General features: G+C 40.0%; 1 protein-coding gene across 1 annotated transcript; it reads right to left on the bottom strand.

Annotated features, from left to right (window-relative positions):
- Positions 1 to 276: 276 nt before the first annotated feature.
- On the bottom strand, positions 277 to 23,713 carry LOC143295522 (thioredoxin domain-containing protein 12-like). The gene is made up of 7 exons (XM_076607252.1): positions 23,622 to 23,713; positions 20,597 to 20,657; positions 19,043 to 19,095; positions 11,998 to 12,071; positions 6,211 to 6,307; positions 4,656 to 4,751; positions 277 to 3,896 (listed from the first exon to the last, which is right to left on the bottom strand). The coding sequence occupies exons 3-7, from the start codon at positions 19,083 to 19,085 to the stop codon at positions 3,817 to 3,819; spliced, it is 390 nt and encodes a 129-aa protein (XP_076463367.1). The 5' UTR covers positions 19,086 to 19,095; positions 20,597 to 20,657; positions 23,622 to 23,713; the 3' UTR covers positions 277 to 3,816.
- Positions 23,714 to 24,445: the final 732 nt, after the last annotated feature.

Genomic DNA, 24,445 nt, shown 5'->3' with positions numbered 1-24,445 from the left:
TATTTTCAGTGTGTGTGTGTGGTGTGGGGGGTGGGGGTGAGGTGTGTGTGTGAGAGAGAGAGAGAGAGAGAGAGAGAATCAACAGAAAAAAGTGATCGGGGAATACAGGCTGTCTCCGCTCCACACCCACCCCCATTCTCAACCCGACAGAAAAAAAAAAAAAAAAAAAAAAAAAAAAAAAAAAAAACAGAGGAAAAAAGAAAAGAAAGAAAGAAAATAAAATGAAAGACACCCCCCCAAAAAAACCACACACAACCAACAACCTTTGAGTCACCATATCGAACATTTAATGAAGAAAGTGCAGGCACGACATCCACAGACACAAAGCCGAGTTGGTGTTTCTCCTACAATGTTCGCAACACTAGAGCGGCAACACATTAAAAAAAAAAAAAAATTTCTGCTTTCCAAAGGAAGTCGAAAATTAATACAGACATGAGACAGAAGAACACGAAAGTGCCTGTGCAAAATTTGAACACAGACTTGTTCTGTTACACTGCCCTTCTTTGAATTTTCTGAACCACCCTGGATAATGTCTTTTTTTTCTTTTCTTTTTTTCTTTTTTTTTTCTTTTTTTTTTTTAAAGCATTTACTGCAATTGTTGTTACAGACTTGCTTCTTTTTTTTTCTCTCTCTTTTTTTCAGACTGCATGGGAGTCTTTCAATAGCATAATTCAAAAATATACTTTATGATTTATGATTTTTTTTCCCCCCTGAACTCTCTGCTCTTTTCTTTCATTTGATGCTCTCGATGTGTCTGTCTGACCGCCAGTCTGCTTGTCCATCTGTGTCTCTCTTCTTTTTCTTTCGATATCATCTTTCCCTTCCGATGTTACACTACAAGTCCATAATTCTATAAAATAAAATGAACATTATTTTTTTTTTATCACGAACACAGACATATATAATACATGTAGCTAACAATGATATTAAAAGTGGATACAGGCTGATCTTCTCTATGTTATGTGTATGTGTATGAGGCTCAAAGTGGGTCACTGGTTCTCTTGCAGAAGTGACCAAATCAATAATCACGTTATGCTGAAAAGAAAGATGCTCTTTTTGTTCTTATTGTTATAATTGTGTGTGTGTGTGTGTGTGTGTGTGTGTGTGAAAGAAAGATGCTCTATTTGTTCTTATTGTTATTGTTATAATAGTCTCTCTCTCACTCTCTCTCTCTCTCTCTCTCTCTCTCTCTCTGTGTGTGTGTGTGTGTGTGTGTGTGTGTGTGTGTGAGGGGAGGTAATGATGACATGCAAGGAAAGGGGAGGTAAGAGAGAAAGTGAGACAGACAGACAGACAGACAGACAGACAAACAGACAGGTGGGAGTGGCCGGGTGCACACAGACAGACATATAGGCACAATTATGATATTCAATGGATCAAGCAAGATCTAAGACCTCCGGCATTGCCAGTGTCAGGAACACATGTCTTACTTGATAAACAGTCAGATTAAGTTGTACTGTATCTGTGTTAAATTTTTTTTTAAAGACACAAAAAGACAGATAGATAGATCTGGCATACTTATTTTGGTCACACAAATAATTCAAATTGATCACAGGGTTCTTTTAACAGGATAGATTACGTCTGAGCAGACGTATCATTTTCAATTTTAAGGCACATTTGAGAGAATTGGGTGATTTGAGCAAACTAGAATGAGCATTGAGATCAATTTGAAAACAAAAGGCACTTTTTACAGAATAGGATGCATTTGACCGCTGACACGGATGGTTTGGGTTTAAGGGCACTTTTGGGAGGATAAGTGTACATTTGAACACACTGGGCAGAGAAAAGAATTAAAGTATAAGGCACTTTTAATTCACAGGATAGGGTACAGTTAGATAAAACAGAATATACGTTCAACTGTAATCAAGACAAAATTACGAACAACGAACTGAGGCGTGCGACTTTCCCTTGAATAAGTGCAAACGTTTCACATTCGGTCAACTGAAATAGGTTATTTCTAAATCATCTTTGAAGAAAACATCAGTGATTCAAACAAGAAAGCATTATTTAAGTGTATGTGGCTGAAAACCATGCTAAGCTGATGGTCCTTGTTCACTCATTTTGCTGACACCGTCTCAGAAGGTTGTGCGTTCGAATCTCCTGAAAGTTTCTCTGCCCAACTGAAATGCGTTATCGTTCTTGTGCTGTGTTGTGTTGTGCTGTGTTGTGCTGTGTTGTGTTGTGATGTGCTGTGTTGTGTTGTTCTGTGCCGTGTCATGTCGTGTCGAGTCGCGTTGTGTTGCGATGTACTGCATTGTACTGCATTGTATTTATTGTATAGTAATGTGTACCTACTGTATTGTACTGTATATAGTGTACCGAACTGAAAATTATTTGCGTCTTTACGAAGGTTTGGAAAAGTAAGTATTACTTGGAGCTGCTGTTTCAACAATCACCTGTGAATGGTAATCCCAGGGAAACAAAAACTGAGTTTAAACTTTAAAACTATTCTGTGTCTGTTCAATTAATATTCCCATTTAAGAAGACGTTTTGCCATCTACCATTTACTGGCACAACATGAAAAAGAGGCTTAGGGTTATCAACAAACGGAACGGGAAATGATTTTAGCTGAACTGCAAAGAGCAAGGGAAAGAACTGAACAAAAAGTAATCACGGGGATACTCTTGTTGACAAATGAGACTGAAGAGGAGAGTCGGATGAGCAAACAAAAAAATAGCAAACTGATGAACTGAATAAAACTGTTAATACAAGGCCTCATCAAAATGTCACAGAAAATGCTTCAAATATATATACTATACTGATTTTTTTTTAAACTTATTTTACTCCCCCAAAACTAGACGATCAGCGTGACAGTGCAACAATACAACACCAGTACAACATCACAGACATAAATGATATATATATATATATATATATAGAGAGAGAGAGAGAGAGAGAGAGAGAGTTAAAGTGAGTTTTAATAATGTCTAAAGCTAACCTTTGGTCTTGTCTAAAGACGTTTCACATTGACTTGTCCCATTCTATCTTTTAGTAAAGTTTATCTATATCGCCTTGCACTAAAGTTTATCACTGATATCAATGATTGTCTTTAAACTGAGCGATTTTTGTCTTGTTTAAAATCCAGAGATTTGTCTCACGTTCATTTACTGTTTCAAGGTTTATTATCCCTGTGGTTAAAGATAATCACTATTTCGTCCTATATTTATCCGTTTGTAAACTTCATCGTTGTCCTGTTTGGAGAGTCTTATCGTCCGCTAAAGTTCATCTATGTATTTCAGTTTCAAATAGTAAAGAGTGACAACTCTCCACTTGACAAGGTACACAACTTCAAGTTAATGCTGTTTATGTTACTGATTCAGCTAGCACACATGTAAATAAAAGGTACAGCGGAACAAACCCAGACTCTTCCTCAAAAAAAGGCTTGTCCTCACACCGATCATCCACGTATTGTTTAAAGTTCATTCTTGAGTCAAGAGATTATCCTTGCCCATGGGCCGCTATCGCCACGTTAACTCGTATAGATTACGAATGGGATTTTACGTGTATCCGTTTTAACCCCACCTTCAAGGAAGCTATACTCAGTTTTCAGGAGTAAGGTCATCACTGTGTCTACAGGTTATCCTCTAAGCTAAAGTGTGTCATTATCTCGTCTTAAATGTATCCTTAACTAAAGTTCAATACCGATTTGTCTAAGATTTATCCCTGTCTAGTTTTGTCTAAAGTTCAGTCTTGTGGCTTAAGTTCCCTTAGTATTCTGATTAAAGTTCATCCTTGTATCTAAAGTCCATCCTCGTTGTCTAACGTCCACCAGTGTATCTGGAGTTCATCTGTGTGTCTTCAGATTCGTCATTGTGTCTAAAGTTCATCCTTGTCGTGTTCTTTGACTCTTCTTCCATTCGCCGTGATGTCCAAGACTGTTTTCATGCTGCGTATGACTGCAACACACACACACACACACACACACACACACACACACACACACACACACACACACACACACACACACACACACGATAAATGAAGCAATTAGATAAACAATAAACAACTGAACTTGTTTAAATGTGGTATAACATATATTGCATCAAAGATTTCTAGCTGACTTCAGTTCAGTATACCTACTTTTCACCTACTTTTCAGCATGCCACTGACAATTCTACAATGTTGCACAATATAGCAATAGTCGTTTAGCTTATTCAAATTTAGCAGTCCACCCCCACCTCACCACACCCCACCTCCCAAAAAAAGATAAAGTATCACACAAGCACACACACACACACACACACACGCGCGCGCGCACGCGCGCACCCACATACACACACATATTCACACACGCACGCACGCACACCCATAGTCACCCTCTCTCTCGTCATACATGCCCGGACAGCACTCTTGCACGCAAATTCACATTTTTTAGGGTTAATCACTTAAAGTCGAGCACGTCCTACATAACAAGTTTGCAATCTTACATTCTTAGAGTTAATTGTTATTCAGTTGAGCACGTCCTGTATAATTTTTACAGCCTTAAGTTTCCAGGATGAATCAATCAATCAATGATCCATCCATCCATCCATTAATGGATCGATCAATTCATCAAGCAACACAGAAACATAATATTATCAGATGATCAATCAATCAGTCAACTAACGAATCAATAATTCAATCAATAATTCAGTCAATCAGTCAGTGACACTCACGTGCCCGCAGGGCCACCTCAGAGGGAGGGTAGTAATACTTGAAGGCCCGGTTCCCATATTCGTTGATGATGTCATCCATCCTGTTCCCGTCAGCATCTGTCAAGAGTTCCACTTTCACTTTCGCTTTCCACTTTCGCTTTCAGTTTCAAGGAGGTGTCAGTCAAAGCGTACAGACTAATCTATGGATACAGTACACCACTTCTGATCTATGACGCTCAAAAAAGGTGGGGAGGCGGTTGTGAGGATGGGGATGGGGAGGGAAGGGTGGAGGGTAGCATAATTCTGCCTTACCTACGAATTAACCCAAGCGCAGTGTGCTGGACAGGCCAAAACAATCAACTGAAAAGAAGCAAAATTTAAGGAAACAAAATTTCTGTGCACATGCAGTTATCACAACGTATTCAATAAATTCGCTTTCTAAATTGTGTGGTGTTCTTTTTGTTGTTGTTGTTGTTGTTGTTGTTTTATATAGAAGAATCCACATATAATATTGTTAAAGATTAAAAGGAATAAAGGCCCCCGTGTGCAATAAAAGGGCGTGCATCGTGCCCTTGCTATCCATCCCTCACGCCAGGCTATCGGTGAGTCCGTCAGTCTGTCGTGTGTGTCAGTCTGTGTGCCTGGCTGTCTGACTGTCTGCCTGGAAGTAGGCATTAAGCGTGTGGGAGGGTGCAAGGAGGTGTGTGTGTGTGTGTGTGTGTGTGTGTGTGTGTGTGTGTGTGTGTGTGTCTGTGTCTGTGTCTGTGTCTGTGTGTCTGTGTGTCTGTGTGTGTCTGTGTGTGTGTTTGCACGTGAGACAATTTTAGATTTTTCAATATTTAATGATGAATGATTGATGATGACGATGCTGCTGCAGAGCTCCACTATATACAGCTTAGGGACCACCTGACAAGGCTGTGTTCTTCTGACCCTTCTTTTCATAACATAGGGCTTATATATATCTATATCCCGGCGTCAGCCAGCTGAAGCCCGAGATCGGGATCAGTCATCCCCTCGAACAAGAAAACCTTCACAACTGACACCAAGACCCAAACCCTGAACATCTTGGCCTAATTAAGGACGCTACCAAGTCCGAGAGATGCAGATACCTGCATTTAAACGTTGGTCATGAAAAAATCGAGTAAACGCTCCCAAAGACGTATCCGCTTTGTCACTGACAGCGGCTGGTTCTCCTGTGTTCTTTTATTATTATTATTATTATTATTATTATTTCTCCTTGTGTGTGTGTGTGTGTGTGTGTGTGTGTGTGTGTGTGACACGGGCACACAAATTTATTATAAAAAAAAAAAAAATCTTGAGCGCCAAGCATGTATCACATACGTGCATAGTGACGTCACTGATGACGTCGTCAGAAGAAGAGAAAGAACCATGAAAAGCTAAAAATTCACACAGTTTATCTAGAGTGGTATATCTCCAGATCATTTTCTCAGTTTTAGGCTTATTGTTTTGGATATTGTTTTATGACTTGAAATACCACTTTCTACTATTTTTCCCCTGGCACTGAAGGGGTTTTAAGAGGTAAACTCTATTCATCTGCATGGACATAGACACCGACCGTAGAAGAAAATCCGAGGAGTGTAGTCGCCGTCCGGGGTGAACGTGCCTCCGGCTCCGCGATCCGCTCTGTAGATTGGGTTTTCCTCGTCCACCTCCTGCACAGCACAGAACAGCACGGAACTCTGATCATTGATTGTTAACTGTCTCCTGCAAAGCACAGAACTCTGATCATTGATTGTTAACTGTCCCCTGCAAAGCACAGAACTCTGATAATTGATTGTTAACTGTCTCATCCAGCAAAGCACAGAACTCTGATCATTGATTGTTAACTGTCTCCTGCACAGCACAGCGCAACACTTTGATCATTGATTGTTAACTGTCCCCTGCAAAGCACAGAACTCTGATCATTGAATGTTAACTGTCTCCACCTGCACAGCAGAACACTCTGATCATTGATTGCTAACTGTCTCCTGTACAGCACAGTATTCTGATCATTGATTGTTAACTGTCTCCTGCACAGCACAGCACAGCACTCTGATCATTGATTGTTAACTGTCTCCTCCTGCACAGCAGAACACTCTGATCATTGATTGCTAACTGTCCCCTGCAAAGCACAGAACTCTGATAATTGATTGTTAACTGTCTCCTGCACAGCACAGCGCAACACGTTGATCATTGATTGTTAACTGTCCCCTGCAAAGCACAGAACTCTGATCATTGATTGTTAACTGTCTCCTGCACAGCACAGCACAGCACTCTTACCATTGAATGTTAACTGTCTCCACCTGCACAGCAGAACACTCTGATCATTGATTGTTAACTGTCTCCACCTGCACAGCACAGTACTCTGATCATTGATTGTTAACTGTCTCCTGCACAGCACAGCACAGCACAGCACAGCACTCCGATCACTGAGTGTTCACTGTCTCCTGCACATCACAGCACAACACTGATCATTGATTGTTAACTGTCTCCTGCACAGTACAGCAAAGAACTCTGATCATTGATTGTTAACTGTCTCCACCTGCACAACAGAACACTCTGATCATTGACTGTTAACTGTCTCCTGCACAGCACAGTACTCTGATCATTGATTGTTAACTGTCTCCTGCAAAGCACAGAACTCTGATCATTGATTGTTAACTGTCTCCTGCACAGCACAGCACAGCACTCTTACCATTGAATGTTAACTGTCTCCACCTGCACAGCAGAACACTCTGATCATTGATTGTTAACTGTCTCCTGCACAGCACAGCACAGCACAGCACAACACTCAGTTCATGATTGAGTGTTAACCGTCCCCTGGAACGTCACGGCACAACACTGATTATCATCATTTAGTGGTTAACTGTCTCCTGCACAGCACAGCACAGCACAGCACAGCACTCTGATCATTGATTGTTAACTGTCTCCTGCACAGCACAGCAAAGAACTCTGATCATTGATTGTTAACTGTCTCCTGCACAGTACAGCACAGAACTCTGATCATTGATTGTTAACTGTCTCCTACACAGCACAGCACAGAACTCTGATCATTGATTGATAACTGTCTCCACCTGCACAACAGAACACTCTGATCATTGATTGTTAACTGTCTCCTGCACAGCACAGCACTCTAATCATTGAGTGTTTACTGTCTCCTGCACAGCACAGTACAACACTGATCATCATTGAGTGTTGACTGTCTCCTGCAGAGCACAGCACAGAACTCTGATCATTGATTTTTAACTGTCCCCTGCAAAGCACAGAACTCTGATCATTGATTGTTAACTGTCTCCTGCACAGCACAGCACAGCACTCTTACCATTGAATGTTAACTGTCTCCACCTGCACAGCAGAACACTCTGATCATTGATTGTTAACTGTCTCCACCTGCACAGCACAGTACTCTGATCATTGATTGTTAACTGTCTCCTGCACAGCACAGCACAGCACAGCACAGCACTCCGATCATTGATTGTTAACTGTCTCCTGCACATCACAGCACAACACTGATCATTGATTGTTAACTGTCTCCTGCACAGTACAGCAAAGAACTCTGATCATTGATTGTTAACTGTCTCCACCTGCACAACAGAACACTCTGATCATTGACTGTTAACTGTCTCCTGCACAGCACAGTACAACACTGATCATCATTGAGTGTTTACTGTCTCCTGCACAGCACACCGCAACACTTTGATCATTGATTGTTAACTGTCCCCTGCAAAGCACAGAACTCTGATCATTGATTGTTAACTGTCTCCTGCACAGCACAGCACAGCACTCTTACCATTGAATGTTAACTGTCTCCTTCTGCACAGCAGAACACTCTGATCATTGATTGTTAACTGTCTCCTGCACAGCACAGTACTCTGATCATTGATTGTTAACTGTCTCCTGCACAGCACAGCAAAGAACTCTGATCATTGATTGTTAACTGTCTCCTGCACAGCACAGCACAGCACTCTTACCATTGAATGTTAACTGTCTCCTTCTGCACAGCAGAACACTCTGATCATTGATTGTTAACTGTCTCCTGCACAGCACAGTACTCTGATCATTGATTGTTAACTGTCTCCTGCACAGCACAGCACAACACTCAGTTCATCATTGAGTGTTAACCGTCCCCTGGAACGTCACGGCACAACACTGATTATCATCATTTAGTGGTTAACTGTCTCCTGCACAGCACAGCACAGCACAGCACAGCACTCTGATCATTGATTGTTAACTGTCTCCTGCACAGCACAGCAAAGAACTCTGACCATTGATTGTTAACTGTCTCCTGCACAGTACAGCACAGAACTCTGATCATTGATTGTTAACTGTCTCCTACACAGCACAGCACAGAACTCTGATCATTGATTGATAACTGTCTCCACCTGCACAACAGAACACTCTGATCATTGATTGTTAACTGTCTCCTGCACAGCACAGCACTCTAATCATTGAGTGTTTACTGTCTCCTGCACAGCACAGTACAACACTGATCATCATTGAGTGTTGACTGTCTCCTGCAGAGCACAGCACAGAACTCTGATCATTGATTTTTAACTGTCTCCTGCACAGCACAGTGCAACACTCAGTTCATTGAGTGTTAACTGTCTCCTGCACAGCAAAGCGCAACACTCTGATCATTGAGTATTAACTGTCTCCTGCACAGAACAATACAGTACTCTGATCATCATTGAGTGTTAACTGTCTCCTGCACATCACAGCACAACACTGATCATCACTGAGTGGTTAACTGTCTCCTGGACATCACAGCACAACACTCTGATCATCATTGAGTGTTAACTGTCTCCAGCACATCACAGCACAACACTGATCATCATTGAGTGTTTACAGTCTCCTGCACAGCACAGTACAACACTGATCATCATTGAGTGTTTACAGTCTCCTGCACAGCACAGTACAACACTGATCATCATTGAGTGTTGACTGTCTCCTGCACAGCACAGCACAGAACTCTGATCATTGATTTTTAACTGTCTCCAGCACAGCACAGTACAACACTGATCATCATTGAGTGTTTACAGTCTCCTGCACAGCACAGTACAACACTGATCATCATTGAGTGTTGACTGTCTCCTGCAGAGCACAGCACAGAACTCTGATCATTGATTTTTAACTGTCTCCTGCACAGCACAGTGCAACACTCAGTTCATTGAGTGTTAACTGTCTCCTGCACAGCACAGCGCAACACTCTGATCATTGAGTATTAACTGTCTCCTGCACAGAACAATACAGTACTCTGATCATCATTGAGTGTTAACTGTCTCCTGCACATCACAGCACAACACTGATCATCACTGAGTGGTTAACTGTCTCCTGGACATCACAGCACAACACTCTGATCATCATTGAGTGTTAACTGTCTCCAGCACATCACAGCACAACACTGATCATCATTGAGTGTTTACTGTCTCCTGCACAGCACAGTACAACACTGATCATCATTGAGTGTTGACTGTCTCCTGCACAGCACAGTACAACACTGATCATCATTGAGTGTTGACTGTCTCCTGCACAGCACAGCACAGAACTCTGATCATTGATTTTTAACTGTCTCCAGCACAGCACAGTACAACACTGATCATCATTGAGTGTTTACAGTCTCCTGCACAGCACAGTACAACACTGATCATCATTGAGTGTTGACTGTCTCCTGCACAGCACAGCACAGAACTCTGATCATTGATTTTTAACTGTCTCCTGCACAGCACAGCGCAACACTCAGTTCATTGAGTGTTAACTGTCTCCTGCACAGCACAGCGCAACACTCTGATCATTGAGTATTAACTGTCTCCTGCACAGAACAATACAGCACTCTGATCATCATTGAGTGTTAACTGTCTCCTGCATATCACAGCACAACACAGCACAACACTGATCATCACTGAGTGGTTAACTGTCTCCTGGACATCACAGCACAACACTCTGATCATTATTGAGTGTTAACTGTCTCCAGCACATCACAGCACAACACTGATCACCATTGAGTGTTTACTGTCTCCTGCACATCACAGCACAACACTCTGATCATCATTGAGTGTTTACTGTCTCCTGCACATCACAGCACAACACTGATCATCATTGAGTGTTAACTGTCTCCTGCAAATCACAGCACAACACTCTGATCATCATTGAGTTTTGACTGTCTCCTGCACATCACAGCACAGCACTCTGTTCATTGAATGTTAACTGTTTCCTAAACATAACAGCACAACACTGATCATCACTGAGTGTTAACTGTCTCCTGCATATCACAGCACAACACAGCACAACACTATGATCATTGATCGTTAACTGTCTCCTGCATATCACAGCACAACACTGATTCTCATCAAATTTTAACTGTCTCCAGCACAGCACAGCAGAACATTGATCATTGACAACACAGCATCAATGATGATCAGACTGCAACATACGGAACAGAAGAAATGTATGAGAGAAATGCTTGTTCACTGACCAAGTCACTTGAGGTTGGGGAGGAGTACGGGTTTGGAAGGGGATTGGGGGAGGGGGGGGGGGGGGAAGCAATAATTAGTAGGGTAACCGGGGGTAGAGTAGTGGTTTGAAAAAAGGTAGTTCGTGGAAGAGGGGGGGGGGGGGGTGCATGGGGGCGGGTGTGTGTAGTGGGGTGTAGCTGGGGGTGTTGGAGAAGAATGGTGTGTAACCGTGATGGTGGTGGTGTGGCAAGATGTGTTGCGGAAAGTCATTCGGATGAGACAATAAACCGAGGCTCACGGCAGCCGTGTCGTAGCATGTGTAGCACTTAACGCACGTAAAAGAACCCACTGACGGCATCAAAAGTGATATCCCTGGCAAAATTCTGTAGAAAATTCCACGTTGATAGTACAAGATATATGCACATGCGGACAAAAAAAAAAAAAAAAAAAAAAAAAAGGTGGTGCTGCACCGACATTGCTCGTGACTCATCACCTTCGGCACATTCCTGGTGACCCATAACCTTCACCATCGGGATATTCCTGGTGACCCATTGCCTTCACCTTCGGAACATTCCTGGTGACCCATAACCTTCAGCTTCGGGACATTCCTGGTGACCCACGACCTTCACCATCGGGATATTCCTGGTGACCCATTGCCTTCACCTTCGGAACATTCCTGGTGAATCACGACCTTCACCTTCGGGACATTCCTGGCCGTGACCCATAACCTTCACTTTCAGGACATTCCTGGTGACCCATGACCTTCATCTTCGGGGAAACTTCCGGAAATGGTGTTGTTTTTTAAGAGTATGAACTACTCCCCCATTCCAGTTTACCCTGTTTTGGCCTTTGATATCACTATCGGCACATACCTCATCATTACACACCGTCGTTCACAACGAGCCACCCACCTTACAGTTCACCATTATGAACCGCTGGCTCAGAACTACGACTTCCTCACTTCCTCTCAGCATGGGTTTCAGTCCTGAAACATTCACTGGGGTATAGACATCGCTTCACATCAAATCAAATCACACCAGATCAAATCAGTTCACACGATACAATTATATCACATTATGACGCCAAATAATACAATAGCAGACGTGACAATAACCAGTCCAAAAAAAAAAAAAAAAATGTTTTAATTATGTCGCACACTACAGTAGTTCAGAACATCTGTAACGCCATTTCGGCAGAAATACACAGAAATTGAATTATAGTAACATCTTTATCTAAAACTTGTGCTTGAAATTGTAGGGATAACACTTTTTGTATCTTTGGTGTGCTGTGTATGTTGGGGGAAGGGGAGGGGGGTGAGGAGGGGGGGGGGGGGGTAGAGGAGGAACTGAGGTGGTTGTTAAATTCAGAATGATAGAAGTGCTGGATAAAGGCGGTGACACAGCATCTTGTTTTACAAATGCCTGAGCTTTTCATGCAGAACATTTTATACTCGAGGAAACTTGCTTTGACGATAACTTGAAAAATTAGAGACCACGCGAGAAATGTTACATTAGTTTTATATTGTTTTATCATGGGGGGGTGAGTTAAATGAGAAGGGCGAGGGAGGTGGGGTGAATTAAAAATTGTTATATATTCTCCCAGTAAATACTCATGTCAGCCGTATTTGTTATGGTACTCAAATCAATCCCAAGATTTAAAAAATATCTTCCGTTGTCCATGAGGAGGATGAAGAAGAGGATGAAGTGTTAACCTCGCCTTGTAGAAAAAACAACACCAAACAAACATCTGTGCTGGGGGAAAGATGTATGGATGAGTTTAAAAATTCCTCCAAAAGAAAGGTTAGCACGCGAGGGGCCGGCCAAAGCTGTTAATAATGATAATAATAATGGTATTTATATAGCGCTGAATCTTGTGCATAGACAAATCAAAGCGCTTTCGCACCAGTCATTCTCACGCACGCATAAATCTAAAACTGGAGAAAATGAAGAAAAGGAAGAGGCAGGGAAGGGAGGCTATTTTGGGAAGAGGTGGGTTTTTAGGCCAGACTTGAAAGAGCTGAGTGTGGAGACTTGACGAAGCGAAAGAGGAAGTTCATTCCAATTGCAAGGTCCAGAGACAGAGAAAGAACGGCGGCCAACAGTCGAGAGTTTGAATCTGGGTATGCGTAAATAGAGTGGATCCGAAGCTGATCGTAGTGAGCCTCGAGATGGAGTGTAGAGGTGAGGGCAGCCACAGAGATAGGAAGGGGCTGATTCGTGAATACATTTGTAGCATAGAGTGCTGATCTTGTACTTTATTCGGTGTGAGACAGGGAGCCAGTGGAGATGTTGCAAAAGAGGAGTGATGTGCTCAGATCTTTTCTTTCTGAGGACGAGTCGGGTAGCAGAGTTTTGTATGCGCTGAAGGGACTAAATGGATGAAGCAGGCAAACCAGACAATAGAGAGTTACAGTAGTCAAGGCGAGAGAGAATGAGGGAAACGACAAGTCTAGATGTTGCGTCAATGGACAGATACTTCCGGATGGAACTGATGCGCCGCAGTTGACAGTAGCAGGATTGACATGTCTGACTGATAAATTTTTGCATGGACAGTGTGTTGTGAAGGACAACGCCGAGGTTCCTGACTGAACTGGAAAGAGGGATGGATGTACTGCCAAGTTTGATTGTGTCAGCTGTGATGGAAGAGTTTTTGTTTAGTTCCTATGATCATTGCTTCAGTTTTGTCCGCGTTCAATTGTAACTTATTTAGAGTCATCCAATTTTGAATATCCAGGAAGCAGTTGGATGTTTCTTGCAAGAGCGACGACAGTTTTTCGCAAAATGGAGTGCTCACCAGACTATGACTTCTTTGTTTTGGGTCGAAATGCGTTAGTTGCATGTTTTGCTGCTCTTTGAGTTAAGTTTGACAAGTTAGCTTTCGACCAGTTCTCTTGACGTGGTCTTGGTGACTGTCTTTGGTGAAGGTCTCGCGTTCTGTGCTGTACCCTCTGCATGTTCTTCTTGTCATTACTTTACGGTAAGTGTACATCTTTGTTGTTGGTTTTAGTGTTGTTGTGACGTTTGATGTTGTCTCATAGCCCTTCAGTTTGTTGTCTATTTCGTAAAGACTGGAGAGGAAAAAATAGAAAACAAGAAAAACAACAACAACAAACCAGTTCGATCATTGCCAATAACATGATTATGCGACATGTAGTCCTGTGACCAATGTGCACGTGTCGAGAGACAGCATATGCAGCGAGAATCACACACACACACACACACAGAAGAAAATACTGACCACTGGTGTTCCCAGTTCGGCTGGCGGCCTTGATAACTTTTCTAAGGTTGTAAATAGAGGGCATGTCTTCGTCAAATCTTTTTTAAAATTTTTTATCATTATTTTTTTTATTGACAATTATCTTTTAAAATATCTGTTAACCATTATTATTATTAGTAACGGTTGTATTGGCTGAATCTGGTGAAATCAAACAAATGGGTGCTGCAACTGTCGACCCGTTGCTCTTTGTAAATTGGCATTTCGTATCGATCGACATTATTCCAAAGGGAATTAAGCAATCTGATTATCGCGTTGTGTGAAATGTACAACGTTCGTCTGTATCGTGCACTGTCTGCACACGATGGACTGATGACAGGTCATGGGGAGGTGGGGAAAGGGGAACCGGTGGCTGGAGGGGCGGGGGGTGGGGGGAGGGGTAACGCCTCCACGTCCGTATGGATTGTCGCGCTTTTTTTTTTCTTCTTCTTCTTCTTCTTTTTTTCTTTGATCGGGCATTGGTGGTCATTGTCGTTTGTATGGCCGCGCCTGTCAAAAGATTGTTACCAACGGTGTAATGCCAGTATCACAACATTCTGCCAGTCGTGTCTCTCAGTCCATGAGTTCAGCTACAGGATTGTTGAACTTGAGCAATGTGTTTTTATTTGTTTGTTAGTTCCGTTTACAATTGAGCTGTATTGATTTTATTACTTTTGTGTTGAGTAGTGTGCGTTTATATAACCAGGGACATTTTTTTTCTTTTTGTTGTGAGATCTATACTTGGCAGAGTTTGAAGAGAATATATATATATATATATATATATATATATATATATATATATATATATGTGTGTGTGTGTGTGTGTGTGTGTGTGTGTGTTACATGTATGTACATTTTGTTGTTGAAGTACATGTAGTGGTAAGACAGGGACGAAGCAAATTTCAAAGCTTTTAATAGTTCCTTAGTTGTTTCGTAACATAGTGTGGCAGAAATTGGATCAACTGAAGGTCCATCACTTCGTTCTGCAATGTATTTAGTCGACAAACCTTCTAAAAATTGTTGAGAATAATCATTATGAAATTGTCCAGTTGATTCTCGAATGAATTAGTACATGTTGCTCGTTTTGCATCAGGTGACAGTTCATTCCATATAATTAGCAGTAACTCTATTGCTGAAACAAAACTTTCTTATATTTGTATTTGACCGCTGCACATTTTTTTTTCATCACCATTTCTTGCGCAACTGTACTGAGGTTCAGAAAAGAACTGATCCAAAGACACATCGAAATGACAGCCGAAAAATTTTATGTATATGTATTAATTTGTTGTATCTACATACTATCGTTGGATATTCATACCAACAGTGACACTTGCAGATTGTAACAATGCAGACTTAATACGTTTGTCCATAAAAAAAAGTATATAAAAAACAAATAAACAAACATCATCTATTATTATTGTTCGACGCAGATTGTACTTTGGTTTTGACGTTGAGTAACAAGCTATTGTGCAGTAGGAGATGTGGTGGTGGTGGTTTTTTTAATTTTAAAAAATAAGCATTGCTTCTTTTACTGTCAAAATGATATTTATCAATCTGTAATTGTAGGGAACGCTTGTAGCAGCTGGTACGTTGGTTTCGGAAGGTGTCAGGAGGTTTATATATTAAACTGATGAGTGGCAACATCAGTGTTGTGGCGCCTTTGCGAACAATTGCTCATCTCGACAGTCATACGCCTGTATAAAAAATTCCTTGGGAGGATGTATTCGTCTTCCGCTTAATTGCTTTTTTTTTTTTTTTTTTTAGATGTTCGTCTTGGTGGCAATGTGTTTGTGCTGGAGGTTGTTTTCTTTGCACGGAGTGTTGACAGTTGTTGTTTTGTTGGTTTTTATTATTATTTTGGGGGATGGGTGGGAGGTGGGGGTGTTCGTTCGCCACGCCATTAATTGCTTCCGTCATTGCCGTGTTGGTGATGATTTAACTTAAATTTTGTTTCAGGATGACAAATTTGGTATTACTGATACGTAATTCCAAGTGACAGGGCCAAGGTATGAAAAACATACAGTCCTTGTAATTTCTTTTTATGACTATGGGACACAAAGAACACATGAGCCAGCAGATGATTACAATGAACGGCTTGGAACAAGATCCGACTAGTAGCCTACTGAGGGGATATGTCAGAAAAGTGTTCTTGTTTTTTTTGTTTTTTTTAAACACATGCAAGAAAGTTTGTGATAAATTCTGAGCGATAATAAGTCAATGGAGTTCAGCCAACAGAAGTTCAGTGGGTTTTGTTTTGTTTTATTATGTGTGTGTTTTGTTGTTGTTGTTGTTATTGTTTTGAGGCCTTGAACTTTGAAGACAAATCAAGCTGTGGTCTTACGTCTTTTAATTTTTTTTAAGCTTAACAATAAAAAATTAGGTGGATCCGGCCGAAAATGAGCTGCAGTAATCAAGACTGGAAAGAATCAGGGAAGTGACGTGGAGGGCTAAAATAATATGTCTGTTACTGGCTGGACCCATGGATCATTTAAAAAAAACAAAAAAAAACTTAAAAGTACCACACACTTTTACAACCATGGGGGGCAATGAATTCACATCCACAGTCAAAAGACACGGCATAGAAAGGCGGACCCCAGTCTTCTTCCACTGATTTAACCTTCCCCGACCAAAGTTGGATAACCAGTACCACTGACACCTAAGAAGTGGTGAGGAAAATCGCAGTGAAGTGCCTTTCCGGAGGACATAAACCCTCATGGAATGCGGCCTTGAATCCTGATTACTGCTGAACACTGGATCAGAACTTGAATAGTACTACACCAAACAAATTTTGCCATGGCCCTCCTAAATCATAAATGGGAAGAGTTAAAGTCCATTGATAAAAAAACAAACAAACAAAACAAAAAACAAAAAAACAAACAAAAATCAATGATAATAATATATATGAGTGAATTCAATGATTCTTTTGATAATGAAGATGACAGTGATTATCATGATGATGATGAAATGGTGTGTGTGTGTATACAGATGTGTGTGTGTGTGTGTGTGTGTGTGTGTGACACAGAGAGAGAGAGAGAGAGAGAGGAGAGAGAGAGAGAGCAAAAGAAACAAACAGATCCAAAGCATACTTGTCACACACACATGCACATAGTTGTAAACAAAAACACTCCACAAAGGCTCAAATCTGTCTCTTAGTTCACAGATCATCATCATTCACAAAACACAATATTCTTCACTCACACAACACAACACAACACAGCAACAGAATGACAACTATTGCTTTTTCGCACAAAAACTTTATTGACCACAACAGCACAAGCACCATGTACAATAACAACAGCAGAAAAGCAGAAAACAGTGCAACAACTCCGACAGAAAAGCATATTTTACAATATTAAGTACTATGAGGAAGCCGACATGTTGTTATGACTCTGTTGCCCACTGAATAGTCTGTAGTTCCCATTTCTTAGTTCCTAGTCCTAAAGTTTTACACACACACACACACACACACACATACACACACATACACACACACAATTTTCTTGCCTTTGTACTTCCACAATATCCATTTTAATTACCCATATACAATGTACCAGTCTTCTTCTCAAAGATCAAACCAGATTATTCTGTGTCTGACCCCTTCTCCCTTCCCTCTAACCCACCCCTTTCATCTCCTCAATTAAATGAATTCAACTACCTAACCTCCCCACCCCACCCATGCCCCTAATCTTCCCTTTCAGCAGTGCAGCTGGTCAGCATATAATATTCATATAAACTTTAAATAAACACATAAATCATTATTCACTGTCATAGATATAAATTATGTCAATATTTGAGAGACAGAAAGACAGACAGATAGATAGATAGATAGATAGAGAGAGACACAGAGAGAGAGAGACAGAGAGAGAGAGAGAGAGACAGAGAGAGAGAGAATGTAGAACTCAAAACATCTTTATTCAAGGATTAAGATTTTAGGCATGGGCTTTTCTCCCAATCTGTCCTTGCTAATTTACATCCATTAAAAACAGGACATGAATTTTGGAGAACACACACACACACACACACACACACACACACAGAGAGAGAGAGAGAGAGCAAGAGAGAGATCTCATTTCACAATATTGCTTCACGGAATATAGGAAATGCACAGGAAGCCCACAAGGGTGATAACATTTCCAGTCACAAAGGAAGGTCTGACAAGAAAGGGTTTCTGATAAGTTAAAACATCCTGATGATCCTATAAGTAAAAAAAAAAAAAAAAAAAAAAAAAATATATATATATATATATATTTTTTTTTTTTTTTTTTTTTTTTTTAAACTTGACAATCCCACGGACTCTTTTACCAATAATTCTAGAGGGAACCAGATTACCTTCAGAGGGTCGCTCAAAAACTACACATTCTATTATCTTATCATATAGATCTGCACTGCAGGCATACCTTCTTGCTAGAAACTGAGAAAACAAGATCATCTATGTGTCTGTGCCCATAACAGGCTAAAGGAAACAGCTCCTCTTTTGTAGCAGACAATCCAAGCAGCAGACTGAAAATTCAGCACAAGACTTTCACTCTTTAATTTCAGTATTCATTCTAGAAATCTTAAGAATGTCCGAGGGACCACTCTATGAACTTGCAAAACATCCCTTCCATTTTTAAAGCATCAGGTATGCATATAGTGTAAGTTATCAGAAACCCATTGAGATCATTTCACAATTCATGTAACACTGTCCACATTTTGGGTATTTACCTACGCAAGGTGCACAGTACTGTTTGTGAAAGAGCACTATCATTGGTTTGCCCCTGAAAACAATTTTCACAAACCACACACAGGCACACACATTAACTGCTAGGCATACATTATCATGCAAAGTAAAACTGCATAATTACAATACTGAATGCAAAAGAGCAGCTCCATTCAAAATATATTTTTCAATTATGCAGATCAATCACCTTTAAATATATAAAATACATCATTTATATATACAGGCCAGATGCACAAAGTATTATTAGGTAACTATACAGTAATACACACATTCTGTTTCACTTTCAGACTCGAGAAAAAAATAATAATCACCCAAGAATGTTCATACACTGTAGTAAAATTGCTATTTATTGCTCAGAAAAAAAAGACCAACAAATAGCTGAACTCTTTTTTAATAGTATAATATTTGATTTTTCAAGTAATTTAACTGATTTTTGTTTTCTTTAGCAGAAGGGAAAGATCTTGTACCTAATACTGTGGTAGATAAGTGTGACTGGGTGATTTAGATCTCTGCATGATGATGAAGCATGTATCATATTCATATTTGACATTGTCAACAGTCATTTTTATAGCTGTGGTGCTCAATTTCCCCCAAACAACCCTCATTCTTAAAAATCTAATGTTTCCATGAATTATTAAAAACAATTTCCTGTCAAGATTTAAAAAGCAAACTGTTTGATGTACACCTATGGTGTTAAATAAAGAATGCACGCACACACACAAACACACATACACATTTATACACAAACACACATACACATTTACACACACACACATTTCTACTTCAGCCACAGCATATTTCTCTGCAGACTGCTCTCCTGAGACTAGAAGTAGAAAGAGGGATCATGCTGCCACCGCGCTGTTTTTTCCTATCTGAATACTAGTACTAGTATGGTGTATATCACGATATGGTATAATAAAAACACACATACGTATACACACACACACATGGAGTTGTGTAAACACACACACACACACACATTATACATAAATAAATGCGTGGATTATGTGGATTTTTCTTTCAAGAGAATTCTGCCTGGGACATATATAGTTTTACATGTCACTAGTAGTAGTACTACTTGGTGCGTGCTGCACATTAGTTAAAACTTCCATATATCATCTTGTCCATAGGACAAGCACCCAGACAACCACTCTAGGTTTAGTGGAGGGGTTGGTGAGAGTGTGGCGGTGGGGTTAAAAATCCCAGTCCCTGCTGGAACTAAACTAGGGACTCCCACTTTCTTTGTAAAGATTCTTACACTGTAGGCCTACCACAAGTGTGCAATCGCATATGTATGTATATATCCTTGCATGCATGCATACTCACGCTCACACTCGCCATTCACACATTATAAATAATGCATAAATTTGAGAAAACAATAAAAGTCACAATATATATAAATATATATATATATATATATATATATAAAATACACACACACACACACACACACACACACACACACATATATATATATATATATATATATATATATATATAAAGTCAATGATAAAAGAGCAAAATATATTGATCATTACTCATCCCGGCTCTTGTTCCATGCGTCTCTCAGAGGAACCCAGGCGAACCCATCACCCCAACCTGCAAATGCAGCATTTCGTTTTCATGGCTCTGTCAGTCACTGACTCATTCAAATAAAAACAAACAGTACTTCATAGTAATGAACTGCAGTAATCAAATCATCGCAGAACAAATGCACAGATCTAGTATAAAACATTTAGTATCTTAAAAGTATGTGGTTACTCTATAATCAATGTGCAATATAGTATGTTTTGCCTCTATATAATACAAAACAATGTTTATTAATTATTTCTGCTTTTACATTTAAGATATTACCAGCACAGAAACAGTGTATGCAGTACTTTTTAATTTGTGTCTGTATTATACATCAACATGTATGTATTATCATATATTCTTTGTATCTGTTTCTTTACAATTGCTTTTCCATGTTTACTTGTCTTTGTTGTAATATGCACCTGACCAAATTTCTCCGGTTGAGAATGAGATAATAAAGTTATTATTATTTCATCTTTTCTTTTCTTTTTGTTATATTGTGTCAGGTCATGGTTGAGTTGTGGCATCTCCAAGCCACAAAACACTACCCCTTGTTTTATCACCTACCCCAAGCGAGCTCACGTGGCTACAGCCTTTTCCTTGCCTTTAGCAAGCTAGGGAGTCAGAGTGAGAGACTGACGCTCCACAAAGAAAGAGATCTGTTGACCAGGAGGGCTGTAAGTATTGAACTAGTAGTTGTGTCTCTTTTCCGGACGTGGCTGACTGTTTGGTTCCAGGTAATGAGTTCTGTGACTAACACTGCCTCATTAAGCTGATGTGGCATTGCACACAAAAGTGTAACAAACATGTGTTTGATTCAGAAACCATGAGTTGTGTCAGATTACAGCCCATAATTATGTGAGTGACTTACTGACTGAAAGAAAAATGGTGAAGGTGTAAAATGCAGTTACTGGTTGACTAAATGGAAGTACTGGTTTGGGTCTTTGCGTTACTCCCCCTATTTTGCAACAGGTGTTATGGTATGATGTTTTGATATCATATTTGGGTTAAAATGGTATTGTGTATTGGCTCGCATAAATGATAATGTTCAGTGACAAGTCAGTTGTTGTCCTACTGTGGGAACAATGTAAGCATTGTGTTATGAGAAGCTATAAAGACTATAATTGCGTGTACATTGTAGTATCCGTATGTAGAATAGAATGTTTTGTTAAGCTACTCCTGGAGTAGAGATATTACCTACCTATTTGTGTGTTAGGTGGTGACGGTTATATTTTAGGCAAATATATATACCGGCTAACTTTGTGTTGAGGATATTCCATGTGTGTGTGTGTGTGTGTGTGTGTGTGTGTGTGTGTGTGTGTGTGTGTGTGTCTGTCTGTCTGTCTCTCTGTCTGTATCTGTGTGTGTCTGTGCACCTGGGTATAGCAAACTGTTATGGGAGACATGTTTGACTAGTTCAGTAGTTGGTAGTTGTGATTACCATATGCTGTAGTCATGTGTTAAGTGCCAGTGGGACAACACATAACTGTAATGTATTTAAAAAGATTTTAGATCACTAAAAGTCAGTCCTATGTTGGTGCACACAGATTGTTAAATATTTAGAGACAGTTTACTTGGTAACTATGATTACCAGTGAGATACTTTGTTCCAGGTGTGCTGCTAAGTTAGGATGTGCTGCCAAGTGCTTGCTATGTGCTGTTTTACTCAGAGAAAGTGAAACACCTAAATTAATCTTATACAGAATATTCATCCTACTAAACGCCTTAATTCATCTGACTAAAAGACCCTGCTTGTGGTACAGGAAGAGAGTGGAGTGTGCACCTGTCCTCTACTGGCGATCCTACCATTCCATTACCCTACCCCTACATCCTCCTCCTATCTTCATTCCCCACCCCACCCCCTTTTTTTACATTATTTTGCTGTCTGCAGATGTACAGATTATGACAACTGAAACTGATCCTATATCATTCCAAGAATGCTACTTTACATGACATAGATATATATGTTCTTGACTGTAAGTAATGATTCATCATGTAACAAAATGTTTAAGCTTCAATTAGTTAAAGTGTTTGGAAGCATCAAGCATACAGACTGACTGGCAAGACATCTTCCAAGTGTTTGAGAAGGAGGTGACACTGACAGACACCTGACCAAATTTTCAAGAACTGCACCCAATGTGCTGGCTTTGAAAAAGTTACTCTGACAGTAAAATTTAGCAGGTGTTCAGCTTTGAATGAAAAAAAATCCATGCATGCCATCTTGTGGAATGCACTGTATTAGCAGTCTCCTATGAAAGTGTGGACAGTAATGTGTATATATCATAATCACTTTTTTCTCTTTTCTCCTTCTTTTTCATTTTTTTCTGACTTTTTTTTTCTACCTCAATTTCCACCAACTGATCAATGACTCACTGAATGGGGCCTCCAGGGTTCATAATCACACCCAGACCCTCCTATATAATTAAGGTATACTGGGTCAAAGAATGAATACATACATTTGTTATTACTGAACATTTGAAAAAAAAACCCACAAAAAACAAAACAACAACAACAAAACAAACAAACAAACAAAAAACAAACAAAAAAACAAACAAACAAAAACAAACAAACACACAAACCAGAATGTTATGTTCAAGCTAAGAACGGTGAAGCTGTTCTCCATAACATTTGATAGGTCTACTAAAAAATATCACTCATACCACTGTCAAACTCATACGAATCATATAGGTCATACTAAGTGGCGATTCACGAGGTAACAGAAAGACCGTAAGCCCCAAAAAGAAGAAGAACAGAACCAAAAAAATAGCTCATGTCTAAAAATTAAAAGTCTGCCACACCCTTCCTTTCTTTTTGACCTTATCCAAATCAGTCAACTCAAGGATGACGTGGCAGTCTCATCTTCACTGTTGTCAACTGAAAATTATAATTAATAAATCACTGCGTTGCACATTCAATAAGACCTCAAAACACGGACAATGTATTGAAAAAAAATACTTTCAATATGTTCAAAACCATAAAGTGATGCTCTTACCATATGTTTCTGATGTAGAATAGAACTCCACTTCCCTTGCAAAAATACACACAGTTGACAAGGACAACAACAAAAGCGTTGCAACCAAAGACGACGCCATTTTCAAGCAGAATAATTCCGCAGTGAATACGTTGTATCTTCTTAAAACAAAAAACAAACAAACAAGTAAACTGAAAAAGCAACAACAAAAATTAACTCGGCAATCTGCAAATATAAACATGATAGATTATTGAAAGAGTTTGTTTTAATTTTCCAAGTACTTCATTCAGATAATAATTTGAAAAGATTTTGAATATACAAATGGTAGGTGAGGTGGGACCGTCCACAGTATTGAGATATTGATGCAAGAGCTGCAGATGATTGAAAGAATTAACTATGGCGCCAAAGGTATAATGCTTAGATGGATAGATAGCTTCCTGACCAAGCGCAATATGAGACATCTTGGACGGTGAACATTCAGGAAGGATGGCTTTTAATTGACGTTCCACAAGGCATGGCCTCGATCTGCTTTTCCGAGTCAATCCAGTGTCAATTCCGTGAAATCGCATGTGCGCTTATTCGCAGATGACTGCCTGCTTAATCACTAGATCAAGAGCTATGAGGACCACGTCATTCTCCATGACTGACGACCTCAGGAAACATGAAAAGGGGTACTGGATTTGGGAATGAAGTTCAGTGCCAAGAACTGCTTCATTATGAGTGTTACGGCAACGGCCGACAGCCTGGATGCATGACATGATGATGAACTCAGTCCTGTATATATTTCTCTCAACAGTCCGCAATGATTTTTACTTAATATAGTAATTGCACACGCATCATGCAAC

The sequence above is a fragment of the Babylonia areolata genome, chromosome 20 (assembly GCF_041734735.1).
Source record: "Babylonia areolata isolate BAREFJ2019XMU chromosome 20, ASM4173473v1, whole genome shotgun sequence".
Classification (NCBI taxonomy): domain Eukaryota; kingdom Metazoa; phylum Mollusca; class Gastropoda; order Neogastropoda; family Buccinidae; genus Babylonia; species Babylonia areolata.
This window is presented reverse-complemented; position numbering and strand designations above follow the sequence as displayed.